Consider the following 15,423-nt stretch of genomic DNA (forward strand, 5'->3'; position numbering starts at 1 on the left):
TAGCTTGCCATAGAGCCATTAAAACTTGTTCTGGGTAAGAATTGGCCTTGAGATGTGAACTCGGTACCTACCAGCCTCAAGTCCAACTTTTGGTTTATCTACTACACCATTGAGAGTGGTGTTATCTACATAACATGGTTACGTTATATAATTCAACAAAACAGATGATGAAAGATAAAATTCTGATATACGTGAAGAGTATATATGTTACAAATCACAATAATTATTAATAATAATAATTATTACAGTTTGGAATCACCAATTTATAACCTGCTAATCCTAATCTTTTTTAAAATGACTGCCAAGAAAATCATACAAGACAGTCACTTTGGTGTTGTGGTGATCAATTTACAATATTTTTAAACTTACCTATGCTAAGTACCCTAAATTTTTTCCAGCAAATAATAACGGCCAATTTTTGAGATTCGGCCAAAAGTGGTCTACAGAAAGAAGAACAAATCGGCAAATGTTACTAATATCTGATCGTACTTGCAAGACTGATGGCCACATGGAACAAACACTGCAGCCTGTTGACTGGCGTAGCAGATAGTACACAGGTCATCTTCGCTGACGTCAGACTGAAACAGAATAGTCAAACTAGTGTGAAAAATAACCTGAAAAGTTCAAGTTTGTTTTGTTTAACGACACCACTAGAGCAAATTGATTGATTAATTATCGGCTATTGGATGTCAAACATTTGGTAATTTTGATACACAGTCTTAGAGAGAGGAAACCCACTCCATTTTTCCATTATTAGCAAGGGATATTTTATATGCACCATCCCACAGACAGGATAGCACATACCACAACCTTTGCTATAGCAGTCGTTGTGCACTGGCTGGAATGAGAAATAGCCCAATGGGCCCAGTGACATGGATTGATTCTTGACCGACCGTGCATCAAGCATCCCTTCCCAAATTACCATGATTAATCCAAACAAAATATGTTGCTGGTCTCGTGTCAGTGTGTGCATTGATTTTGACATTGTTTAATTTTTATTTACCATGGTAGCTATACCAGAAATAATGCTGTGTCACCTCAACTAATAATAAAAAATAATACCAGTAATTAAAAAAAAATGCATGGATGCATCAATTTTGGGACTTTGCTCTGACTAGAGACAAGACTATATTTTTGAGGGCAGCCATAACAGAATAGTCATCTGTTCCATTGTTTAGTGGAGGCTGGCACCAAAATACTGTTGTATTGGATCAATTAACTGTGACTCTGGTATTTAATTTTGTTTGGCAAATCTGCTGTTTCTGGCCTAAAATGCACTCAGTTTTGGTGTAAAACCCACCTGCTGTTGTTGGTCCAGATCTGTCTGTTTTTTCTGTAGATAAACCAACATGTTTTCTACATCCTCCACCTCTTCAGCACTCACCTCCTCAACTGAAACCAGCAAAACCAAAACTTTATTTTCTCTCTTCATGAAGCAAAGTATTGTTGTTAAAGAGACCCAAAGAATACGCATATGTGTGTGCGCGTGTGCGTGCGTGACGCAACCCTGACATTTTTGTGCTTTGGGACAATAAACATTAAAAAATTGGGGGGGGGGGGAAGAGATTTCCTCAGATTAAAAAAAATTATTCTTAATAATTAATCAGAGGTCAAAAGTGGCTAAAATTCCTGCCAGACATTCAGTCCAATAAGCTACAAATTCTGCCAGACTGAATCAAAACCTGTCGAACCAAACATGATCAAATAGTATCAATGTAAAATAATTGCTGGTCCGAAGGGACGGAAAGCAAAAAGATCTCCTGGCCTGTGGTGATGTTAACTGGCAAAAACAACACTATTTTAACCACTGAAGTCATCAAAAAAGAAACATTGGCTATCTATGCAATTATTACTATCTATGGTCTATATTGTTATTCCTAATAACTAATAAACAATACCAAAACCAATTTGGAATAAAATCATCCAAAATAAATTTTATTTCAATCAAGATAAAAATTATATTTATTTCAAAAATACAAACTAGGTTAATCCTGACTTACAGTTTGACAGTGAAAATGATTTCTCTTTTGGCTTGGTTGGAGGAATCCTGCCCAGCACAAACTCTAATGTGGACAGCTGAAAACCGGTATCTGTCAGCAACGCCTTGGTTGCCTTCTCTTTGCTGAAACGAACAAGCATTTTGAGAATACTGCTAGAATACATGTCCCCTATTGGCCCAACCAGTTTTCTTATCTCTTACATTCAAGGGCCATAATTCTGTAAATCATCATGAAAGTCAAACTTGATCTATAACAGTACATGGTAAAGCTATACACAAAATTTCAGCTCAATATTTTGAGGCATTCCGATAAAAGAAAGTCAGGAAAACTATATGTGAGACAGACAGACAGACAGACAGACAGATAGACAGACAGATAGACAGACAGAAGGATGCTGACAAACCTATAGTCCTCTCCTGTTGGAATAGGTAGGAGACTAATAAGATGTTGGCCTGTGTCCTTGTATATCTTAAGAATGTGAGGTATTCCAGAATGTTTATTGTATGTCTAAAACTAAACCTAACCCTAATGTATAAATTGAATATATAATAATTCTTCCTTCGAAAAAGGTCAAATAAAAACCTGCTCTGATATGACTTTGTGGCCACAAGGTCTTCTTTTTTTTTTGTATGTTAAAATATTCTTTTAGATAAAAATTGTTAAATGATTTATTTCTTACATTAAAATAAAACAGTTGGATAAGAATTGTGCTCGTTTCTATTTCTGGCCAAGATATATCATCAGGGCTGATACACTAAAATAAAAGCTGAAATAATATTTTAAAAGCCAAAAGCATTATATAATAGTCCAAGCTCCTGTTTAAGCATTACAGATAAAATCCAATATACTCTGAAAAACTTATTTTTAAGCATCAAAAAGCTGAAATCAGATAAAAGGCTAAAAATCACAGCAATGTATCATTCAAGAAAAAAAACCCCAAAAATCCCAGTGTAGGAAGAATTTTCTCTGTCCTGGATGGAGGAGCCGGCATAAGTTGACACCTGTGTCCATGGCAGGCATGCACTACAACAGCTTGCTCTGAACCTGCATGTTAAGCCTGATCACCTGACCTGACCTGAAGAATTTCCTTTTATTTTGGGGAAGAGGTTGTTTTTTTTTTGGGGGGGGGGGGGGGTATTGAAAAAACATTTAGGTGGGGTTTTTTATGGACTAGTTGATGATTACTGACTTACTTAGAGCCAACTGGTTTGTTGATGAGCTGATTCAGAATTCCCAAGGCAACTGTGAGCACAGGGAAGTAGGTGACACTATCCAGACCTGTAAAGAAAACAACAAAATGTTATTAAGCAACAAAAAAATAAAAGGAATATTTGTTATAGGGAGGGAGGGAGGGAGGGAGGGTGTGTGTGTTAGGAAACCAGAGATACAGGAAGGAAAACAGTGTGCTACCATATGGGCAATTATGGACTAACAAATTGAAGAGATTTACAGAAGCGGTTATGTGATATATTAATATTAACGAAATTAAGAAATAAAGCATACCTGGTATGGGTAGTGAAACAAGGCTTTCAAAGGCTCCACCCTTGGTTGTTATTCGACTGAGAACTTGACTTAGCAGCTGTAAAAAAAAAAAAAAAAAAAAAAAAAAATTAAATTCAAACTCTAAAACACTACAAGTACAGAAGAAATCTATAGAATATATTAAAACTCAATTTTTTTTTTACATAAATGAAAAATCAGCTCAATTTCAAATGGAATATATAAGAAATGAATGAATGAATGATTAACAACACCACTGGGTTATGTCCTGCCCCATACCTGCTAATGAATGCATTACGTTCTGTACACTTACTTGCATGATACGTTTAAGAAAGAGTTCCGCCGATGGTCGGGTCCAGTCGGTGAAGAGTTGGGGCGCTATGGTCGCCACCATCTCCAGAACGCGCATCAGACACACGGAAATCTCAAAACACGCCGCACAGATCTTCAACTGACGACCTTCCAGAAACAAGTGTTCAGTCTTCGACACAAGCTGCTGGATCTAAATGTGATGACATTCACAGAATAATTCTTCTATTCAAAATTAATATTTTAAAAATTTAATAATTTTTTTAATAATTATATTTTCAATAATTACTATAATTAAAAGATTTTCAAAAATTACGGTAATTAAAATATTTAAATTTTCAAACAAAACAATATTTTAAAATATCAACTGTTTATAATTTTGTCATAAAGCTTTACTGGACATGTCATTTTCAAACACTTGCACTCCATGCAATGCTAAACAAATTAAAAAATTAAGAATACTACCTTTCCCAAGAGACAACATTAAATTCTTCTAATTTATAATAATCCAAACTGACTTGTATGAAGTGACCATCTCACTGAGTCAAAGTTTGACTTTAAAAAGAATATTAAATAAGGTTACACCTGCCATCAGTGAGATAAGTGACAGAACTTGATGTCATAAAATGTTGTTTCATCTAGCCACTAAAATGCCTGTAATTTGATTTGAATATGGATCAATGGTCCAGGTATTACTGTTTTTGAAACACGAGGAGGGTCCTACTCAAATTAGGAAGACAATGTTTTTGTATGAATTTAGGGTAACCAAAGACCACTCCTGTAATATCTGAAACTAACATCTTAACCCCTAATTTTTCTGATTTATTTTAAGGGTGTGGGTTTGTAGTATTTATATCTAAATTGTATGCATGTAGCACTTTTAACCACATGTGTTACTACTGTCCTCTATGGCATTTGATTTGGTAGAATACACCATAAACATGTTACTGGCTACGTAACACTGGTTTGACTTATTTTGCTATTTTATATATACACAACAGCGTAAATTATGGGAAAATTAGAGCATTAACAAACTCACCTCCTGCATGATACCGACGAACTCCGAGAATGACCAGTTCAGCTGGTTCATCAGGGTGTCCAAGAAGCGTGTTGATGCCGGTTCATCGTCCAGCAGTATCTTAGCTAGCAGTGACTGGAACTTGAGGGACGGACACGGCTCTGTGGATAAGCAATGTTTGTTTAAAAGTACTCTAGCACATACATGTACACTACTGCTTTTAATTGGGAGCAAAAAAAAGAAAGAAAAAAAAAAAAAAAAAAAAAAAACAAGCTTGTAAGGATCTTTACTTTAAAAAGAAAGAAAAAAATGTTTTATTTAACGACGCATTCAACACATTTTATTTACGGTTATATGGCGTCAGACATATGGTTAAGGACCACACAGATTTTGAGAGGAAACCCGCTGTCGCCACTTCATGACCTACTCTTTCCGATTAGCAGCAAGGGATCTTTTATTTGCACTTCCCACAGGCAGGATAGCACAAACCATGGCCTTTGTTGAACCAGTTATGGATCACTGGTCGGTGCAAGTGGTTTACACCTACCCATTGAGCCTTGCGGAGCAATCGCTCAGGGTTTGGAGTCGGTATCTGGATTACAAATCCCATGTCTCGACTGGGATCCAAACCCAGTACCTACCAGCCTGTTGACCAATGGCCTAACCACGCTTTACTTTAAAGGTCTGTACATAGTTAAGACTTGCAGAAGTAATGTAAATTTCAGTACAAGCCACAGTGTATAAAAAATATTCCAACACAGAACTCCTGTAATTACGAAAATGTCCGTGGTTAAAAAACCCAAATATAGTTCACAACATGAAAAGTGCCATGGAGAATTAATAACTCCACAAATTTCTCCATGGCATTGCCGATTGTCATGGTCAAATGCAGGTGTTAAGTACATACAAGTGGGGTTTTCCTTCTGATTGACAGCTTATATACAGCTAGATTTTTTAAATTGACAAAATCAATTATAAAACGAACAAGAAATGAATCTCCAAGTTCTCATAGTAAAATACTGCTAGAAGTGACTGAGAGATCTCTGAACCTCCAAGGGACCCTGGAAATGTGTTTTACATTTTCACTCAAAAACAGATTATGTAACTTACTCTGTAAGCTGACAAAACTAAACTCGGTTGGCTGTACTTTAGAAGGCACAAGATTTGGCAAGTAGCGATACCGGAAAGCAAAACCACAGCCCTGCAAAAAACCAAAAGTGAACATGTCAATATAAGTTCATAGAAAGAATCTGAACAAAATTATATCCCAAATAGTTTAAGTGTTTTTTGTCCATAATTCCGGTTTGACTTGACATAAAAATAAATAAAGAATAGCTGTTTTGGAACTAACAAACGGTTCTGTGTGTAATTTGTAAAAACATTGTCAAGATATAAATAAAACAGCAATACATGTCCCTAGTGAAGAATTCTGTCTGTTAAATCATCACATAAATAGCTATATTAAAAATTCAATATTTATTGCATGTTTTGTTAAAGCTCTGGTGTAAGCTGGGTGGGGTGGGTCAAAGGGTTTGGACGAACCCCGTGCCGAGGCAAATAATTGTTTGTTTTTTTAGTGCAATATTCATATAGGTGTTCTGGAAAAATGTATACAAAAGGGTCTGGCAGGTTCATTTTTGACCCACTCCCCCATGTCTAGACCATACTATGCCCCTGTAAAGACAAGTGGAAACAGAGATCGATACCTTCCAGAGTCGAACTAGAATCCAGTTGGTGTGCGCCCAAGATCGGTTTTCATAGGGCGCAATCAGAGACCTCAGCACAGAACTTTGGCTGAAACATAATAAAATATGTTCAGATATCACAGCTAAAATTGTACCCAGCAAAAAGAAATACTAAACATAGCTTCAAAACTGAGCTTTTATCATTATCTGTTGAGAACTATTGTTATTTTTTTATATTGTCTGTATCTGGTTATCCTATACATTGACATAGAAGATGACTACAAATAGGTTGGGGAGTAGTAATTTGATTTTCAACTTGATAGTGCCAATGCAATATCTTCATAGTTTGAGAGACCAATAACAACCTCCTGCTCACCTACTTCTTGTGATGCATATGCAATATCTTCATAGTTTGAGAGACAGTACCCTCCTGCCCCTACTTCTGATGCCTATGTTGTATCTTCATAGCTTGAGAGACAGTACCCTCCTGCCCCTACTTCTGATGCCTATGTTGTATCTTCATAGCTTGAGAGAAAGTACCCTCCTGCCCACCTACTTCTGATGCCTATGTTGTATCTTCATAGCTTGAGAGACAGTACCCTCCTGCCCCTACTTCTGATCCCTATGTTGTATCTTCATAGCTTGAGAGACAGTACCCTCCTGCCCACCTACTTCTGATGCCTATGTTGTATCTTCATAGTTTGAGAGACAGTACCCTCCTGCCCCTACTTCTGATGCCTATGTTGTATCTTCATAGTTTGAGAGACAGTACCCTCCTGCCCACCTACTTCTGATGCCTATGCAATATCTTCATAGCTTGAGAGACAGTAACCTCCTGCCCTTACTTCTGATGCCTATGTTGTATCGTCATAGCTTGAGAGACAGTACCCTCCTGGCCCTACTTCTGATGCCTATGTTGTATCTTCATAGCTTGAGAGACAGTACCCTCCTGCCCTTACTTCTGATGCCTATGCAATATCTTCATAGCTTGAGAGACAGTAACCTCCTGCCCTTACTTCTGATGTCTATGTTGTATCTTCATAGCTTGAGAGACAGTACCCTTCTGGCCCTACTTCTGATGATATGTTGTATCTTCATAGCTTGAGAGACAGTACCCTCCTGCCCCTACTTCTGATGATATGTTGTATCTTCATAGCTTGAGAGACAGTACCCTCCTGCCCCTACTTCTGATGCCTATGTTGTATCTTCATAGCTTGAGAGACAGTACCCTCCTGCCCCTACTTCTGATGGTATGTTGTATCTTCATAGCTTGAGAGACAGTACCCTCCTGCCCCTACTTCTGATGCCTATGTTGTATCTTCATAGCTTGAGAGACAGTACCCTCCTGCCCCTACTTCTGATGCCTATGTTGTATCTTCATAGCTTGAGAGACAGTACCCTCCTGCCCCTACTTCTGATACCTATGTTGTATCTTCATAGCTTAAGAGACAGTACCCTCCTGCCCCTACTTCTGATGCCTATGTTGTATCTTCATAGCTTGAGAGACAGTACCCTCCTGCCCCTACTTCTGATGCCTATGTTGTATCTTCATAGCTTGAGAGACAGTACCCTCCTGCCCCTACTTCTGATGCCTATGCAATATCTTCATAGCTTGAGAGACATTAACCTCCTGCCCTTACTTCTGATGCATATGCAATATATTCATAGCTTGAGAGACAGTACCTTCCTGCCCACCTACTTCTGATGCCAATGCAATATCTTCATAGTTTGAGAGACACTACCCTTCTGCCCTTACTTCTGATGCCTATGTTGTATCTTCATAGCTTGAGAGACAGTACCCTCCTGCCCCTACTTCTGATGCCTATGTTGTATCTTCATAGCTTGAGAGACAGTACCCTCCTGCCCCTACTTCTGATGCCTATGTTGTATCTTCATAGCTTGAGAGACAGTACCCTCCTGCCCCTACTTCTGATGCCTATGTTGTATCTTCATAGCTTGAGAGACACTACCCTCCTGCCCCTACTTCTGATGCCTATGTTGTATCTTCATAGCTTGAGAGACAGTACCCTCCTGCCCCTACTTCTGATGCCTATGTTGTATCTTCATAGTTTGAGAGACACTACCCTCCTGCCCCTACTTCTGATGCCTATGCAATATCTTCATAGCTTGAGAGACATTAACCTCCTGCCCTTACTTCTGATGCATATGCAATATATTCATAGCTTGAGAGACAGTACCTTCCTGCCCACCTACTTCTGATGCCTATGCAATATCTTCATAGTTTAAGAGACCAGTAACCCCCTGCCCACCTACTTCTTCTGATGCCAATGCAATATCTTCATAGTTTGAGAGACAGTACCCTCCTGCCCCTACTTCTGATATCAGTTTTAAATCAGTGACTGACATACCTGTCAAGTGAAAGAGACTCTAGCACCTTCAGTGTCTGAGGATAGCAGGTGAAACAAGCCAGAGCCTGCACCAGGTTGTCACGTAGATCTAAAAAAAAACCCAAAAACATTTTACCTCATTTAATCTGAAAGTTGAATTGAACATATGTTTTACCCACTGACCAGTCTTTCTTTCTGTGTCCTTTTAGAACTATGGTCTCAGTTCTTCCCACTCTGCTGTCCATCTCCACATCCCAGTCCTTGTCTCTCCAACCACAACAGGTGAGTCTCTTATGGTTATCCATGCCACCCACCTGCTATATTAGCTTTCACTGTGAACTTAGTCTGATCACTTCTATTTCTCCTCTGCTACTTGTGATCATTAGTTAATGTCAAATCAGCTTTATTAGCAGCACAGGATGAGGCAGCCAGGTGGGTGCAGGGAAGAACACAGTGTGGGTCATGAACATTTAATATTGGCATAGAATTATAATAAACTAATATAAAAGTACTACACTATAAATGGGACAAATTCTCAAAGAGACAAAGAAAGAAAGAAAGAAATGTTTTATTTAACAATGCACTCAACACATTTTATTTACGGTTATATGGCATCAGACATATGGTTAAGGACCACACAGATTTTGAGAGGAAACCCGCTGTCGTCACTACATGGGCTACAACAACAAAAAAACAAAAACACCAACAACAAAACCAAAAACAAAACAACAACAACAAAAATCAAAAACAAAACAAAACAAAACAACTAGAACTGCTTTGGGCTTAATAATCTGCAATCAAGGGGTACAATTCAGATACTGTTAATTTCAAATTCGGTGTCGTGAATGATAAATGTCATGTTTTTAATGTAAATACCTGATGGAATAGTTATGCCGTTATGGGATGTCTTGTATGCAGTGGGATTACATTTGAAAGATGTATGAGAAAATACCATTGAAAGAAAGAAAGAAAGAAAGAAAGAAATGTTTTATTTAACGACGCACTCAACACATTTTATTTACGGTTATATAGTGTCAGAAATATGGTTAAGGACCACACAGATTTTGAGAGGAAACCCGCTGTCGCCACTTCATGGGCTACTCTTTCCGATTAGCAGCAAGGGATCTTTTATTTGCGTTTCCCACAGGCAGGATAGCACAAACCATGGCCTTTGTTGAACCAGTTATGGATCACTGGTCAGTGCAAGTGGTTTACACCTACCCATTGAGCCTTGCGGAGCACTCACTCAGGGTTTGGAGTCGGTATCTGGATTAAAAATCCCATGCCTCGACTGGGATCCGAACCCATTACCTACCAGACTGTAGACCGATGGCCTAACCACGACGCCGGTCTCAAAGAGACATGCCTCCCCATGTTAAATCTAGAAAATAAATATTACGTGCCTTTTCAATTTATAGTGTACTGATTATTAAAAAGTGTAAAATATTAAATTATTATAGCAACCCGAAATGAGGTGTGTATTATGAATTTGACATGAATGTTGAGAAAATATTAACTAAACACAAATGAGATAGTCTATTCATTAAGATACACATGTGCACAAATACATTACAAACATGAATTTTCATAAATTGTGTGCAACACACAAGATTGAGTTGTAATGTTATTTTAAGACATTCATTTATGTCATCTTACCATTGCTTACAATCCTCGAGTCAGCAAAATGGCTAATGAGGAACTCAGCATACCTCTTCAGTAGGATATCATCATAGCCTGAAATAAAATCATGACATCCTTGTTTAAATCATCAGCATAATTATATATAGTTTTATGGTAAAACACTGTCATGTTCAACACAAACTGGACAAAACGCAACAATAAACAATATTAATAACTAGCTAAAGGTTATAGAAAGGCATTAAAAGCTACCAACTAGTTTTTGAGGTACATGGATGTAATTTTTTTGTGTGGTTTTTTTAATACATAAAATGCATTTTGGGCCAATGCAAATACCAGGACGACAAAAAACACTTTGGTTTTTCACAATTTATAAGCTGAAAGTTGTAAGGAACTGGAGCGGTATGTAGCCCAGTGGTACAGCATTTGCTCGATGCATGGTCGGTGTGGGATCAATCCCCGTCGGTGGGCCCATTGGACTATTTCTTGTTCCAGCCAGTGCACCACTACTGGTATATCAAATGCCATGGTATGTACTACCCTGTCTGTGGGATGGTGCATATAAAAGATCTGTTGCTGCTAATCAAAAAGAGTATCCCATGAAGTGGCGACAGCGGGTTTTTTCCCTCAATATCTGTGTGGTCCTTAACCATATGTTTGACGTCATATAACCGTAAATAAAATGTGTTGAGTGTGACGTTAAATAAAACATTTCTTTCCTTTTTTTTTGTAAGTCACTACTAAAAGACCTGAAACCTGTTCAGTAGGGTGAGCGATTACAGTCACTTGTTAGAATGCTTTATGTGCCTAATGTTATTTGTTTCATTTCTCGTCCCAGCCAGTGCACCATGGCTGGTATATCAACGGTCATGGTATGTGCTATCCTGTCTGTGGCATGGGGCATATAAAAGATCCCTTGTTACTAATAGATAAATGTAGCGGGTTTCCTCTCTGAGACTATATATCAGAATTACCAAATGTTTGACATCCAATAGCCAATGTTTAATAAATCAATGTGCTCTAGTGGTGTCGATAAACAAAACAAACTTTTAACTTTTCATGGTATTTTTCACACTAATTTGACTATTCTATTTCAATATGACATCAGCGAAGATGACCTATGTACTATCTGCTACGCCAGTCTTTATTTGTTTATGAAATGACAGAAGTATCAGTCAAATCGTTTGCAGACGCTCACCCTCCTGAACACGACTGTAACATCTGAAAATATTGTACACTGCCTCAAAACTAGGGTCAGTGCCTTTAAAGTTTTAATTTTAAAAAACCGGATGACTAAATACATTTTCTTTAAAGCAGCAATCACTATGGCTTTGAGAAAAGTAGGGTCAAGGCAAATTTGTTCACATTGCTTAGGTTTTGTTTTGTTTTTAGTTTTTTATCACACTGACACCTTTCCTTTTTTAACTCCTTTGAATTCCATCTCAGTTCTTCCTGATCTGTCAACTCCTCCTATCTTTCAACTTCTTTCACTTAGGTTACAACAAAGATTACTGTATGACAATTTACTTCAAGTCCTATAACTTACCATCAATAGCTTCAAATCTCATTGTAGGATGCATGTAGTACCGTAGTGCAATATAACAGTTGATACATGACTCAATGTAGAATTCAGGTAAATACTGAAACAGTCGGCCATATTTTGACGCTTTTTGTATTGTCTTCAAGACGACTCTTAGGAGCCAGGCAATGTCAGTTTGCTTTGTCTGTTTAAGTGAAGAAAAACATAAATAAGTGTTTCATGTCACAACTACAGTTACCTCTTTATACACTACTGAAATGTTAGCCATAAACATTTTGCTGACACTGATTCATATTTTCATTCCAGCCAGTGCACCACAACTGGCTGTGGTATGTGCTATCCTGTCTGTGAGAAAGTGCATATAAAAGATCCCTTGCTGCATTAGGAAAGATGTATCAGGTTTCCTCTGATGACTATGAGTCTGACTATGAGTCAGAATTAACACGTTTGACATCCAATAACCGATGATTGATTAATCAATGTGCTCTAGTGGTGTTGTTAAACAAAACAAACTGATTCATATTTAAAACATACTAAACTCAACTAAAATATCTTCATAAGAAGATTATAAAGTTAAAGCTCACATGTTAGACAGCCTTACAAAGTAAGTATTAAGATTCGTAAGGTGTCGACATTGTGACAATTTCTTAAATTTAATGATTAAAAGAAATATTTAGAGCGAACAAAATGACAAGTATCGTTAAGAACCAACATGTAATGAGTCTTATCTGAATATGCATTTCGGTAGTCTCATAAATGCACACAAATAAAACAGCATGTGCAAGATAACTGTGTGAATTACAGTTAAAATTTTACTGAAAAACTTTTAAAGAAGTAATCTGTGATAAAAATTTGTCACTAGCAAAGATTTGAGATTACAAGCTCTACTAGCTCTTAATTAATTTTGTTGTGTATATTTACTTTGGAGTAAATAACGGCAATCACCCATCCCATCTGACGAGCCTGCTCAGTGATTTTGTCCAGAAATACCTGCTTGGCATTGCCCAGGTAATCATGCACCTCAACCATCTTTAAATAAAAAGAAAAATCTTTCTAATTAATCTTGATGAATTTCAGTTTATTTATTCAGCCATCCATTTTAAATATTCATTCACATAAAATAATTTTGTTCTCAGCATAAATAGGATGGCATTATAGCCAGCTGGAATTTGAATGAACGAACGAACGAATGAACGAACGAACGAATGAACGAACGAACATAAACAACATAAACATACCTCAGTATAAACAAACCTGATTTTTTACACAATTTAGATACCAAATGTGATGTAGGCAGTAAATAGAAAATCATTGGCAACATGATGTCATATAAATGACAAACTATAAAGTAATGTTTGAACTATATTTTCCCTAATTATTTAATATATTTATACATACATCTGCTGGGCACCTCTTGAGTTTTTCTTCTGTGTCTTGATATGCTAAAACAAATTCCTTCAAATTGTCTCTTAAAGCACACATCTGAAAGAGTTTTAATTTTCAAATAAAAAGTCAGATAAAAGCAAAGTAATAATCAAACTGTTATATATTATTGAGTTAAAACATAAGAAAGCCTAATTACCTAATTTTGAAGTTATCAAACTCAGTGGGGGTTTTTTTAGGTGTGGTGTCGTTTTTTAAAATTGTATTTATTTATTTAGTTGGGTTTTTTAAAAAAAATTTTTTTTTTTTAGTGATTCTGCAATGTCAGAAATGGTATCATCACACAAAATAAAATAATAAAATAATAAATTGTACATTTTATTTCTGGCTAAGTCTGTACTGGAAAGATAAGTAATGTTTGTTTTATGACACCTCAGCACATTTTAAACTACGGTTATTTAGTAATGAACATAATATGGTTATTTCAACATTTTGTCAATAGAGAAAGAAAAGAGAAAACCTGCTGCCACCATATCGGCCAAGGTAATATCAATAAAGCAACAAATAGATCGTTTATATGCACATTCCCATAGACAGGACAGTTCATACCACAGCCTTTGATGTACCAATTATGGAGCACTGATTTAAATGGGGAAAACCCCAAATCTATCATGAGTGATCGATCCTGGGACCCACTGCACATGAAGCAAATCTCTCGGTTTCATATACATTATTTATTTCCATACTATGGGACCCATTGCACATGAAACAAATCTCTCGGTTTCATATACATTATTTATTTCCATACTATGGGACCCATTGCACATTAAGCAAATCTCTCGGTTTCATATACATTATTTATTTCCATACTATGGTGACTGAGTTTATACCTATGTATTTACAGACAAAGCCTTCAAGATGATTGTTTTAAAATATTCCATAACTGAATCACATTTGATAACTATAAAACATTCAAGAGTTACCTTTCCTAACTTAATATAAAACATTGAATAGTTACCTTCCCTAGTTGTTTGTGTGCTGCAATGTGGTAGAGCAGAACGAGGCTGTCAAGTAGTCTCATCAGGGTGTTCCCACTCGGCATCTCGCGATCTGGGTACTCAGCTATAAACACACACAACTAAGTGATTGGTCTGAATAAATATTTCTTACACATAGTCAATGACCAGTGCTATTCAAACACAGAAAAAAATTATCAGTCTGAACATTCTGAGAGTATTGTCAAAGAAATACACTTCTTCTACTGGGTCCAATAAACTTTCATGTCTCTTAAGTTCATGGGACATAACTCTGTCAAAAATGGGTGAATTCCCATAAAAAAAACACTTGGTCTGTAACAGAACATGATAAAGCTATACACATAATTTCAGCTAAATATCTTGAGGCACTGTAAGAACTAAAAAAAAAGGTCGGAAATGTATATATAGAAAAGACAGACAGACAGACCGGTAGGGGACTAATAAAATTAATATTTCTTGAACACACAACCAGTTAGTGACTAGTGCTATTAAAACGTCTAAATCAAATCAGAAGCCCATGACTAATGCTGTTAAAACTAGTGTTCAGTCTTTTTATTAAATCATGAAGGAAGGAAATGTTTTATTTAACGATGCACTCAAAACATTTTATTTACGGTTATATGGCGTCAGACATATGGTTAAGAACCACACAGATACTGAGAGAGGAAACCTGCTGTCGCCACTTCATGGGCTACTCTTTTCGATTAGCAGCAAGGGATCTTTTATATGCACCATCCCACAGACAGGATAGTACATACCACGGCCTGTTACACCAGTTGTGGAGCACTGGCTGGATTGAGAAATAGCCCAATGGGTCCACCGATGGGGTTCGATCCTACACTGACTGTGCATCAAGCGAATGCTTTACCACTGGGCTACTTCCACCCCAAATATTAAATCATGAAGTCTGAACACTAAATGTTTTATATGTACAGGGGTCTGACTACAGCATTTTCTCCCATCCC

General features: G+C 37.0%; 1 protein-coding gene across 1 annotated transcript in view; it reads right to left on the bottom strand.

Moving 5' to 3' along the window:
• Positions 1-15,423, bottom strand: part of LOC121368856 (E3 ubiquitin-protein ligase RNF123-like) — a 44,186-nt gene that overhangs the window by 6,728 nt on the left and 22,035 nt on the right. The window contains exons 21-35 of the mRNA XM_041493605.1: positions 14,440-14,543; positions 13,437-13,520; positions 12,960-13,067; positions 12,045-12,222; positions 10,517-10,594; positions 8,882-8,969; positions 6,534-6,621; positions 5,938-6,028; positions 4,849-4,988; positions 3,814-4,002; positions 3,504-3,579; positions 3,194-3,278; positions 2,001-2,122; positions 1,301-1,392; positions 490-578 (exon numbers count right to left, since the gene is read on the bottom strand). Coding sequence (XP_041349539.1) covers positions 490-578; positions 1,301-1,392; positions 2,001-2,122; positions 3,194-3,278; positions 3,504-3,579; positions 3,814-4,002; positions 4,849-4,988; positions 5,938-6,028; positions 6,534-6,621; positions 8,882-8,969; positions 10,517-10,594; positions 12,045-12,222; positions 12,960-13,067; positions 13,437-13,520; positions 14,440-14,543 — 1,612 coding nt within the window. The remainder of the gene's footprint in view (positions 1-489; positions 579-1,300; positions 1,393-2,000; positions 2,123-3,193; positions 3,279-3,503; positions 3,580-3,813; positions 4,003-4,848; positions 4,989-5,937; positions 6,029-6,533; positions 6,622-8,881; positions 8,970-10,516; positions 10,595-12,044; positions 12,223-12,959; positions 13,068-13,436; positions 13,521-14,439; positions 14,544-15,423) is intronic.

This window comes from Gigantopelta aegis, chromosome 3 (genome assembly GCF_016097555.1).
Source record: "Gigantopelta aegis isolate Gae_Host chromosome 3, Gae_host_genome, whole genome shotgun sequence".
In the NCBI taxonomy this organism is placed as follows: Eukaryota; Metazoa; Mollusca; class Gastropoda; order Neomphalida; family Peltospiridae; genus Gigantopelta; species Gigantopelta aegis.